We start from the raw sequence: 12,827 nt of genomic DNA, 5'->3' as shown, positions 1-12,827 counted from the left end.
GGGCGCGAGCAGAACGGGTTGACCATCTGCCGTCGAGCCCGGGTCCGCCGTTGGTGTGCTGGTGCGCGTGTGTGGTCCCGCGAGGGATAAGGGCCGACGACCACCCAGATCGCGGGAGCAAAACCGGGAGATCGACACGATCGCTCGTAGATCTCTTCGTCTCGTCCGTCCGCGTTTAAGACGTCGTCCGTCATAAGAAGGTGTTTTGTCTTGCGTTCGATCAACGTGTCTGTGTGTGTGTGTCTCGTGTGTTTCTGGTTTAGGCTGCAGCCTAATGCCGTGCGCGATAGGATAGGATAGTGTTCGAATCCTTCAGGGAGAGGAGTTGACATCGACGACGCGGAATAAAAAATTACATAGAGAAGTGGCATGGAAGGTAGGAATTTTTCCCCCATTTTCCCTCCCATCGACTACTTCCACCCCATCCGTGTCGCAAGAAATAGATTCCTGTCGGCCGGCTTTACGGTCTAACGCGCTCGAACGCGCGCACGTCGATCAACGTTTTCTCACTGCCCAACTGCTGCTATGTGCTCCGTTCCATTCCGTTTGACTCAACTGACCGCAGGAGTTAACCCCTCTAATCCCCTCCCATTCCGAGGATCTCTATAGAGAGAAGGTGGGGGGGGGGGGGGGGGGGGGAGGAGGAGAGAGGTTGGAGAGCCTGAGCAACAGACTGACGGCCAGCTCTCGGGCTGAGGTGGAAGTTTGGGATGAAACTAAATATTATTGGTTTCGGGAGTTTTAGCATAACAAAAAGCCACAAGGAGGGGGGCGCGGCCGCCGGTGATAAGCGGGGAATCTTCTCCGGGGGGTTTTCGGTTTTGTTTTTGTTTCAACAAGAAAACAAGATACCCAGACCCATTGTTGGTGGGAGGAATGCGGTCGCCGGCCGGCCGATGCTGAGCCGTGTGAAACCTCCAGCAGGCAACTGGTGGCGGATGAAAGTGCAACCTGATGTGTGAAGATGTTGAAAGGTTTCACACCAAAGCCGTTTTTTTCTCCTTCGTTTTCCTTAATTTAATTTTTTTACTTGCGTGCATTTTTTTACTCCACTATAGTGCAACGGAATTTAATTGAAATTATTTCAGACCAGTCGGTCAAAACAAATGGACGTAAAAATCAATGTACGCATTATTAGTAACAATTTTAATTAAATAAACACACAATTTTACATTATCGAAACCAACACCATTGCATTGAAAATTTTCCATAAAATTAAGAAGCTTATCAGAGAGAAATAGTCCAAATTCAGTCACCATCGTTGATTGTTTACATCCATAGAATATATTTAGAAGAATTATTTTGAAACCATTTAATAATGAGAAGATTCTTTTGGAAGATTAAAAGAATTATCAAAAATAGATTTAACATGTCTGTGATTTATAATTTGATACAACGTTAAAATTTTGTATCGAAGATATAAATATAAAAATAAAAAACTACAAATAATAAATGCAATTTTTTTAAATACAAAACAACCACTATATTCGGGATAAGATGATCGTAAACAAAATTAAATTAATCCAATATGATAAGCAAAACGATTAAATGAATTCACTATGAAACATCGGAGCGAAAATAATTGGATATCAGGCAAATGAGCGTAAAAAATGCGTATAAATTATCACAAACATGTTTATCCAAATTATTCCATGTTGCGCGGCTGTTGCCTCTCCGGTTCGGGTTTTAGCATATTTCCCGCCGGTCTATAAACCGTCCGGCCGGTCCAGCTGTGTGTGTTTGTGGTTTCGTTTGGTGATTTAGGTGAATTTTTCTAAAACTGCCTAGCATACCGTTCGCCTAGCGTTTATCGCATAATTTAGAGTGATAAGCGTTTCACGGGCACGGCTTCGAGGCGTCCGATCAGGCCGCTGCCTTTGGAGCCATCTTTAGCCGCGATAAAACTTCCATCCTGTTCGTGGCCGCAGGAGGGGACCGGTGTACCGATTGTTAATTAGCAGCGACACGATTGGGCAAAAAAGGAACACCATAACAGCAACAACACACAGCTGGAGGAGTGCATAAGGAAACCTTTACGAATCGCGGAGGAGATCGGAGCACTCAAAGCGCTTTGCTGGAAAGGGTAGAGGAGGTTTGGCTTCGCACACCGCTTGGCGGGAACCGAACTCCGGGCCTCGCGCAGCATGACGATGACCACAACGCGCCCGACTGCTTAAGGGAAGGTGATAAGGTGGTGGATGGCGGGTGGAATAAACATGTTTGACAGCATTATTACACAGACACGAAATTTGATCATCACACGCCAATCATAATTCGTTTCGCACTCACCCCTAACGCGACGAGAGACGGTTCCTTGGGAGGTGGCGGTGGTGGGTTCTGGTAGGCTTGACCGCAGAAGAAAAATAAAACACGAGCCCAGAAATGATGGAAACACTCGAAACTTTAAACCCTCGGTCGGAGCGAGTGAGGTGGAAGGCGCAACACTGACGACGGTTTTCCTTCCTTTCCTTTTCATGTCAAATTTCGAAGACAAAATCGCCGCAAGCCTCGTAGGACATGTGTTCGGGCGCAAGGAGGAGGAGGGAGAAAAGGAACCGAAAAAAAATGTTGCGGGACGACGAGGTGGGAAATGAGATTTATTTCCAAAGGCCCGAAAATGGTACGCCAGAATCTCACGTCGTTCGTAAATCATCATCCACGAGGTTAGAGAAACGGCGATCTTCCCGCGGCAACGAAAAGGGGTTTGAGAAGGCCTTTCTAGCGCAAGGCTTGCGGGTCTTTCGAATTGGTTTTGACACAAGAGCCTTGATTTTCTTGTGGATCCGTGGATATACCAGCGAAAACGCGAGTACACGTCCTCTCTCTCTCCAATTGAATGGAACCTTCCTTCTGGGTTGCGGAGAAAATCTAATGAAATGTAAATGGAAACAAATAAATTAACCCCCAGAATAGGCCCAGACTCTCACACACGCGCACCCAACGTGTGGCGGCCTTTCGGTCCAGGCTAAATTATTGGGAAACAACAACGGTCCGACGCGTCATCCTGTGCGCGCCCAGAAGCACCCCGCCGTGGTTGCCGCTTTGCCGTTGCTCGGTGGATATCTCACTCAGTCCCTCGCGTCGCAGGACTTTCCACCGATGGAGAAATAATTCCACACTAGAGCCCGAAAGATAGGCGATAGTTCTTTTTGCCTTTTTTTTGTTTTTTGGAGATCGCGGTCCCGAACACCCCCAGCGGAGGTTCCCGCAGGGTATGCTTTCAACGGTTTGCGGTTTACGGGGGAATACAAATCTTCCCATTTCTCGCTGCCAATGGAATGGAAGCGAGTTCTGTGGACGAAGACGGCACGAAATGCGATACACACGCGCATGTACCTCCTCTCCAAGCGCGAGGAGGGCTCTCTGGTATGGAGAACGGCTAGGGTTTCACCTTTCGGGACACCACATCGTCACACCACGTCGCATCGAGGACGCATCATTTCACTTCCGCGATTATTATTATGGTTGTGTAACATCATGATTGAGCAACAAACAAGCAAACAAACAAACACGTTGCTGCGTCGCTGCAGTGGAACGAAGGAAGGACAAAAACTGTCGACGCGAAGGAGCGGATAGGAATGTTTTATTATAATTCCTTCGCCAGAGACCCCGCGCGCTCGGTCAGAAGAAGACGTGCGCGGCAGGATGGAAGGATCAGGTTTTCTCTTCGCCTCTTCGCTTTTCGGGCCTTTTATCCGGGAGTTCGCTTCCAGCTCTTCCAGAGTTTGACTCAAAATCTGTTCCACTCTTCTGGTGGTGTAGGGGCAGAAGAAGGTTCGTTCTCACGTGCGTACAACACACAACTCCCGGACGAGACACTTCGAGGCTTTGAGGCTTTCGTCTTCAAGACGGTGTTCTGGAGTTGGAGTTCACGTATCTCTTGTAGGCTCTGGCTGCTGCCCGTTGTCATTGATCCTTTTTGCCCGCTCAGGAGAGCACCCCTCCTCCCATCCCTCCTCTGCTTCAATGCCACTCCCCCCGGGGGAATGCTCTGATGCTTGTGGTGTATGTCAATTCACCGCACAACAACGGGTTGCTTGCAAGAAGACCAAGAAGTGAAGATTTTGTTTGTAGTTTAGAGGTTGTCATGCGAAATCTTCTTGGCGTGTGGAAGGCCGCAGGCGGGTAAGAACTATTGTCGTCTTTGAAATGCTTTGACAAGGTTTGTCGTAATATTATGACAGTTTAGTCTCGTCAGAAGATCGAGCGCATAAAAGGTGGATAGGTTCGTTCCGGTGCATTGTTCCCGTCCATCCGTCGTGACCGTGAAGTTCCTTTCAACCCGGACCCGGGGGGGCGGGAAGGATCGGATAGCAAGCGGTATTCGCTGCGCTGATTAAGGGAAGAATTAATCGTTCGTTGGATGGCTGTGGACGCGTTTTATTCCGATCTCACAAGAAAAAAACACCGACCTAAATGAAAGCCTACCAACATTTTATCAACTTCCAAAATGGAGGAAAAAATGATCATCAAATATTTGTTCACAGATAAGAGCTTGAAGTTGAATTTAAATTGAATTTTTATCAAATGAAAATTATAAACTGGTTTGTTGCCAAATATAATTGAAAACGAAGAGGAACACAAAATGCTGATTAATAGAAACGGTTCAAACGAAGGGACGCACCCATTTGGCGCTTGTTTGCCGATAGAATAACGATTTCGATTGTTGTGGAACTTTTCAAAAGCGTTCTTGGAAACACACATCCTATAGTCCTTTTGTAGGCAATTGTATAAATTCTGTTATGAATAATAATTGCCATAAGATTTGATTTCACATGCAGTCGGCATGCGGCTCGCAAGGTTGAATAAAAAAAAGAACTACATCCACCACATTGACGGATGGTATCAATTTTCCGACTCATTAAAATGGAGTGAATTTTTACGACCGAATTGAATCGACCGCTGATGGACGGAATACTGACACGTTTGGACAGTCGACGAGCAAAAAGGACCCGCGGCCAGTTGTTCTTCTTGCAGAGCGATCCTCGAACGCAAACGAGTGCCGCAGCATGTCGCAAAGCGGAATCATAAAATGCGCCAATACGATACGAAAGCGACCGGTTGTAAAAGGTGGAAATTAAAAATTGATTACTGTAACAACAACACGGCGTGTCCCTGTGTTCCTTTCCCCGCTCGACACTACTCACAGTGTCACATCGACAGAGCAAGCAGAGAGAAAGGCATTGTCGTCGTTTTGTGGTTGGCCGTTCCGCCCAGACAAGCTCAGACGGAATTATTCAAAAGCCGTTGTGTGTGAACTGAATTTTAAAAGTGCCACCGAGGGAGGGGAAGAGCGGACGCGGGCCGCTTGGAGGGTTGTGGCGGGGGGTAGACTTCATAAGCCGTGGCCAAAAAATATGTCACTTGAAATTATCCAATTTAAAATGATTTAATATAATCTGACAGAACAAATTAATTTTGACAACGTACCAACACAGGACGCCGTGAGGAGCTAAATGAAGGGGGTTGGGGAATTTTGTTATCGTGCCCCGACGTTAGACAAACGGTGCCTCCTTCCCCTCGAGCAACCTGCTTTGTGGTTGGCAAAGATGGCGCAAGCTTGTGATTGCAGGACTTTTCCGTTATCGATTGGTGATTGTTTTTCGAACGGAAATGTCTTCACCTACCTCCATGTTGTGATGATGATGGTGATGATGGTGGTGCCGCATGACCAGCGGATGGTGGCCCAGATGGACGTCCGGGTCCTCGTACGTCACGGAGTGGGCCGCCGACACACCTGTCGCGTCCAGATGCGGCGGGCCCCGGGTGGGCGTCTTGCATGGCAGGAAGTTTTGAACTTTTCGCTTGTGTCTGTGGAAGGAGAAGGGAAGCGAACGGTGTCGATTAATTTACTGCGAACTCACACTAAGTTGTCTGGAGATTCGGAAAAAAGGACAGATTCTCGCTCTTTTTCTGGAAGGTGTTTTTTTTAAATGATTGTATGCGTTCTTCGACCGGATTCCTCCCGTGCCACGAAAACTCCGCTACGACGGGCGACCTGTACAGTATGTTCCATAAAAAAATGCGAAAGTTTTCAATGCTTATTTTTGGGTAGCTTCAAACGTTATGTTTACCGTGGTGCAATCATTTGGTAGTAAACTCTGAGACGATGTCATCCAAACAATGGTTCTCAAGTAATAAAGTTGAGAAAAATCTTCGCAAAGGAGATTGTGACTAATTCAGGGCTCGTCCAAAAACACATTAATCAAGTTATACCGATTGCGGGATGCAACGATCAGTCCTTGGATGGACCACGTCCCCGAAAGCAAGGAAGTGTCCAAACATGATTTGAAATGTTCATCCAGAGTCAGAGTAAACAGTCATCTTGTAACAGACCGAATTAAACAACTACGACTGGAGTTCTCGAAACGTTTGGTTTAAACATTAAAATAAAAGATCGAGGACGTTCCAGAGATCCTGAAAATCAAGTTTCCAACCAAACATGCGGCCAAAGTTATAAATTTTGCGTTTATCAAGCTGAATTAAAATGTAATACCGAGGTTACTACGAACGTTTTGAAGGACCACGGTCTGACAGCTTCAATTGCCAAGGCGTGAATCTCGAAAACAGACTTATACATTGATAAGGTATGTTTTCGAATCCGAACCCGTTTGGAGAAGGTGATCGAGAAAAATGGTAGGCCTATTCAGTAATGTGATCATAAAAGTTTGGAAAAACGATTTCCTAACTAAAATTAAAATTTTTTCAAATAATTTTCTATGAAAAAAATTATTTGAATCTTAGGTATCGATTTCCGCACTGCTTTTATGGGACATACTGTAGGTAATTAATGTGCATGATGGCACTCCACAGGCTGAAGAAAAAAAAATCACTCTTTCAATCCCGAGGAACTGTGAGGTATCCTTCAACGTTTTTCTTCCTTTCCCGTTGGTAAACTCGTCAAGTGGCCGCCGCTTCGGATGGATTCCAGGCCCCTCTCTTCTACCCAAGGAAATCTTTGGCACCCGGGAATTATGTCTCAAGGACCCTCTCGCGGTTGCAATCGGTTCGGAAACTTCGCCATTGGTGAGGTCGTTCCATTCCGCCACACACTAACACTTTAACTACTCCCGTGTGCATGTCGGGTTCGATCTCCCGGCTGGCGCTGGTGGGTTTTTTTTCCACAACCCGAAACGCACACCGTGATGCCGTAATTAGAGCTGTAAATTAATTCCTACCGAACCGAAATTCCAACCATTTCCCTCGCCCTCCCACAGGACACGGTCTCCACCGAGTGTGAGATAATCGAATGGAAAAAGACCACCATTACCCGCTCAACCACAGAGGTGTGTGTGTGTGTTGTTGGTAGCAATCTCCGTACCCTGCATCGATGGCTGCATTGCTAATTAACGCGCTAATTATCATAGGAAAATTAACTCCTGGAACGCAAACACGGCGAAGGAGAAGGGGGCGACGCGAAGGGCGTGTGAATAGTTGCACATTACTTCGAGACCAACACCTCCCACGATGGTGTTGGAAAGAAGTCTGTGTGGCCCCCGGGGCGGGTGGCGGTTGTAATAGCCTTTCGCTTAATAATGCACCTTAAACCTCACTGTGTGGGTGTGCGAATGTTTTCCCAAAGGCACGCGCCCGAGAGCATATCGCATCACACTGTAATAAACGGGTGTTTCAAGTGGAGAAAATAGAGGGAAAATCCCCCCTTCTCCGATAGCAGCTCCGATGTTCGGCTAGACGGGGTTGCCTTACATTGTTCGATCAGATTCGACATTGCTCCCAACTGGCAATCCGTCGATGACTCTCGGATGGCAACATCGATTGATTTGAAGGATGAACAAGAACACCCCCACGGGGAGGGGGTTGATGCTGACGTACGGTTCTGGCAGATTTTGACGCAACATCATCACACACACACACTTACAGGAATGTTGTTCGCACCACTGTCGTTCGATATCGCCGTCGAAAGCTCAACGTGAACGCAAAGGTTCAAGTTAACGAACCAGCCTTCATCTTATTTACCGCATGATAGAGCATCCGTTTTTTTGTTGCCCACCTCTTTTGAGTGTGTGTGTGTGTGTGTCAGTGTGTTTTTTTCCTCCGCCTCGATAAGAATAACGCACCACAAACCAGACGAGGAGTCGGCCCGTATCCTTGGCGGTATGTGCTTGACAACGTCGCAGAGCTTATCGAAGGAGGACACTCACTCACACACACGGTGCACACTATGTCACCGCCGCGAGTCCTGGTGGCGTAAAAAAAAAAAGAGCTGCACATCAAATCAAATTCATATCACTTCTGTTATGAGGTCATGCACGGCCGATTCAGACGTACGCGCGGCGCGCTCGTCGACTTGGACAGATATGAGGACAGATAGCATCGCGTACCATGGGGTGAGCTACCGTTTTGATGGATGGACGAAGGGCCGTGGTCGAACAGGGGTGGGGGTGGGGGGGAAATAAAGTCAGCATCTGCAATCCTGCAGACGACGATGGCCCCGAAAAGGCCTCGTGAAGGAAATTCTCGTTTTGGGATTTTCACTTCATCATCCAGGCACTGTAGGGAGGAGGAGGCACGGGGAAGTTGTAGTTGATCCCAGGGAAAAAATAACCAACAACATCGGGCGAACGTGTTCTTGTGCCCTTGGTAGAGATCAAGTCCACCCCTTCCCCCACCCGAATGTCACAAATATTGATTAACATTACACTTTGTTGTTTCACTTGCTTCACCAGACATTTCTCACCGACTCAAGTACACTCTTGTTTTCTCTCACATCTTCTTAGCTTTCTCCGAACGAGTTCGAGATCGAGTTGAACTTTTATTGCCACTTCGGGAGCCTTCAAAAGTCCTAATGCCCTATGGTACACGCCCGATTGTTTCTGTTCAGTTCATCATCCGGCAAGAAAGAAGTGAAAAAAAGCTCCCGAACATGGGTTATTTGATGCTCGGGAGTGAGTGTCTGTGGGTGTATTTGATTTATCTCATCACATTCACCGGACCGGCCATCCTCTAAACGGTGGGCCAACTGACCGCCCGTTGGCTCTGGAGATCGATGACGGATTTGAAGGATGGATCGACCAAATCCGGGCAAATGTCATGGGGGATGGTCATCGATTAAAGGCACTCGCTGAGCTCATATTTCCATCCATCGGATGAAAGGTGGCAGCAGTTTGATCATTTGGTGAACGCAGGGTGTCCACTCAGATTATGATTTCAAATTCCCGGTTCTTCCCCGGTTTTTCCCGGTTTTTTCCCAGCTATTCCCGGTTTTTTCCAGTTTATACAGGTTTACTACATTTCGATTGCTCATAGTAGATAAACTTATCTGTTATATGTCTCTATGGTTTCTAAGGTAGTTTAAAACTGCATGTAAGTTATGTGTCAAAGAATACTTTAAGGAAATTACTTCAAAATTTTCAAAAACAAAAACTCTTGAAAAACTGAAGGAAAACAAGGACAACCCATACGGGTTGGGATTATACAGAATCGTAAACTGAACTTATATTGCAGCAACACACATTTCTTGAGCGAATATAGAAGAAGAAAATGTATATAAAGATGTTGTAGAACAACTTCATTTTTGACATAAAAAACAAATTAATTTTTAATACGGCTTAAAAATAGAAATGAACCATGTTTTTTCTTCGCTCATAGAATTTTCTCAATCATAACATATTCAACAAAAGAAGAGATGTAGCATACCTGTTGTACATCTTCTAATATTTCTATCGAAATATACTTTCATAAACACGTCAATACAAATGATTCATGTTATCAAAATTTCAAGCAAACACACCAACAACTCAAATGACCTACATTTCACCAAGATTAAAAACTGACCAGTACACTCGTCTAGCGAATGCCGGAATGCAATAAGATCCCATACCAAAACAACCAATACACCAAACAGAGAGTGGTACCAGTTAAAGGTAAAAAATACTTTATCCATATCAAACCATTGCTGACAAATAGAATGAAACATACATAATTATTTCCGTACGAATAGTAATGACCACACCGCGACCGAAATTCTATCCAAAGCGGCAATTTTTTTGCAATCATAGAAATCGATCAGATCATATCCGAAAGTTACATCCATAGTGACACATTCATAGCAAGTGCAGCAAGAGATTGCACCGCGCGCGATAGTCCCGAAACAAGCAACCTTATAAACTCAACAGGATAAAGGATCTCAGCAGGAAATGTTGGTAGAAGGACAGGAGTTTTCAATTGAAATTTCAAAGCACGGATTTGAACGCTGTGAATATTTTCGTACAATATCATAGGAGGTGATTGGCTTTTCAGCTAGTAGATTTACTAGATTTAAAGTAACTATTTTGGCTACTATCTGAAGCATATACAAAGACATTTGGTTGATTTAAACAGATGATCAATGCTTGTACAATTTCAACTGGAAATCCCCGTTACCATGTTACCAATGTTAACCCTCGATGCGTTTGTCTTTCGTACACATTGCTTCCCTGGCGACAAAATCATCATGCTTTCTCACTTTGTCTCTACGCCGGCACCACTGGAAGAAACGAAAACGCAATACGGATACATTGAACCTTCAAACAGTCGACAACAAACGTGGCCCTTAACAATTGAAATGTAGTGACAATTTTACATGAAAATATAATTACGCTACGAGAATAAAATATGTAAATCTCAAACAAACATTATATGAAAAATATTCCCGGTTTTTTCGGCTAAATTCCCGGTTTTCCCGGTTTTTTCCCGGTAAAATTAAATTCAAGGCTGATTCCCGGTTTTCCCGGTTTTCCCGGTTGAGTGGCCACCCTGTGAACGGAAGCTCAAACCTGATGAGTTTTTGTTCACGAAGACTAATGCAGCATTGTAGCGAAATTGCAATTATCCGGAGGCCGTTTTTCATTTTGATTCATTTTTTCGGTGATGCTTAGGAAGTTCAGCGATTGTGTAGCAGGCTGTCCAGTTTTTGGTGATCGTGATCCGGTTCTTTTTCCTGTCCCGATTCAAGGTGCCCACCGTTGGCAACGCATCAAGTCGTCGGATGGATCCGTGAAGGATTTATGGTGCAATTTTCTCCTCCTCGCTCGAGCGCCCTCCCAACAACCCCGACCGACCGGAGAATCTCCGACCCGCCACCCAGTGCCTTACCCTTTTGACAGCTTATCACAGCGGGTCTGGAAGAAACGTCTCACGCCGGCTGCGCTTAGTCCTCCTCCTTGCCTTGGCTTGGAGAAATTTAATAAAGTTAATTTATCTACCAAGCGACAGGTTCCCGGAGCCGGTGCGAAAACCGGTGGTAGGTGGTGGTGGCGGATCCTTTCTTGCCCGTTTTTTTTATGCCCCGGAAGCGGAAACCCAAGATGACAGTTTCACCTTGGGCGAAGCTTGAGAGAATGCTTCGGGGGCTGGCGGTGCTGGTGTGTTGTGGCTGAGGAAAGTTTTCCTTGTCTCGGCATTTGGCACAATCTGGCGGAAAGCTTCCTTACACACACACACACATACATACCGGAAAAGCTGATGGTATCACGTTGGGTTTATGTGTGATGACCCGGGTCTTGACTTTTATTAAACTCGGAACAAACTTTCCCAATTTTACCACCTTCCATTTCTTGGCTTCTAAGTTTTTTCTGCTGCTCTATCCTTCTCTTGCTCTCTCTCTCTCCCACACACACACACACACACTCTATTTCTTCTTCCACCTGAGAGTAAAAGGTTGAGGAAACGTTCCACTTGAACCCAGGGATAGCAGAGTTTTCCTTCTCTTCAAGAGCCAAAGAAGCGGACGGAAGGATGCACCGAATCTTTGGCAAAGAAACTTAAAAACTTAGATACATCCCGACGACCCGGTGCCACCCACACCAGATGCACCGAGGCCGAGGGCGGGCTATCGGGTGTGGCTTTTATTTTGCGACTCGTCGTCCAAAAGGTGAGCGATGAAAGCAACGTCCGGCCAGCGGTATACGGCATCCGTAGCAAGAACGCATGACCCCTGCTGGCAGAACGTCGTGCCGTTGCAAGGATGCTGTAAAGGATGAGAAGGAAGTGTACGAGATTACGTCCGACAAAAAGTGTCATCCAGCCGTAAAGTTAAACTAAAGTCAATTTCTCCCCGGGTTCGGTTACAGTTAGGTAGGAAAGCCCGGACGTTGGAGCTCCTTTCCTTCGCCGGTTCGCGAGCGGGAAGGGGGGAAGGAAAGTGAAATGATGGTGGATGGTGGCGGTGACTTGCCCTCCGGTTTGATGTTTGCTGTAAGCATTAAACCGACCATCGGACATCCGGGCATCTCCAGGTCCGCTACCTGAGGGTGTGAACAACGTCCGGTGCAAATCCGGACAAACGATTGGGGGCTTTGGCCAGCTTTTCAAGTTTTTGCTCGTTCAAGCTTCCATGAACCGCCCACGTCGAGCAACCTCCCACCCTCTCCGCTGGATTCGAAATCAATGACAACTAGTCGAAGGAAAAAGTTTTCCCCAAGCGATGGGAGGTTTCGTTCGCCCACGTAGGAAGCACAAACGAGTGAATACAGAAAAGGATGTTTTTTTACGTGCTTTGTCCTCGTTTCCTTGTCCACTTTTCCTAGATTTGGATTCTTCTTTAAACTGCTACTTGACGGGGGAGAAATAAAAACTCGACAAGTTGACAACAGAGCCGACAACCGGACGCGACGACAAGCTAAAGTCGTTGGTTGGTGTGTGGTGTACGAGCGTGATGGAATTTCCGGATGAAATTTTCATCAACCTTTATCCTTCCTAACCTTCACGGCAGAAGCAGCACCACCCACCACCCCCGAGAGCTGGTTTGTTCTTAACGAAACCACGCCGGTAGGAAAATGAAATTTTCGATAAAAAAAAAGACTCGTCCGCAAAATAGTAAAGATTTT

At 46.2% G+C, this 12,827-nt stretch overlaps 1 protein-coding gene across 1 annotated transcript in view; it reads right to left on the bottom strand.

Moving 5' to 3' along the window:
• Window positions 1–12,827, bottom strand: part of LOC131285037 (PE-PGRS family protein PE_PGRS4) — an 87,921-nt gene that overhangs the window by 6,806 nt on the left and 68,288 nt on the right. Inside the window, exon 3 of the mRNA XM_058313898.1 lies at window positions 5,628–5,811. Coding sequence (XP_058169881.1) covers window positions 5,628–5,811 — 184 coding nt within the window. The remainder of the gene's footprint in view (window positions 1–5,627; window positions 5,812–12,827) is intronic.

This window comes from Anopheles ziemanni, chromosome 3 (genome assembly GCF_943734765.1).
Source record: "Anopheles ziemanni chromosome 3, idAnoZiCoDA_A2_x.2, whole genome shotgun sequence".
Lineage (NCBI taxonomy): Eukaryota > Metazoa > Arthropoda > Insecta > Diptera > Culicidae > Anopheles > Anopheles ziemanni.
Note: the sequence above shows the minus strand (reverse complement) of the source record. Positions and strands in the feature narration are given on the sequence as shown.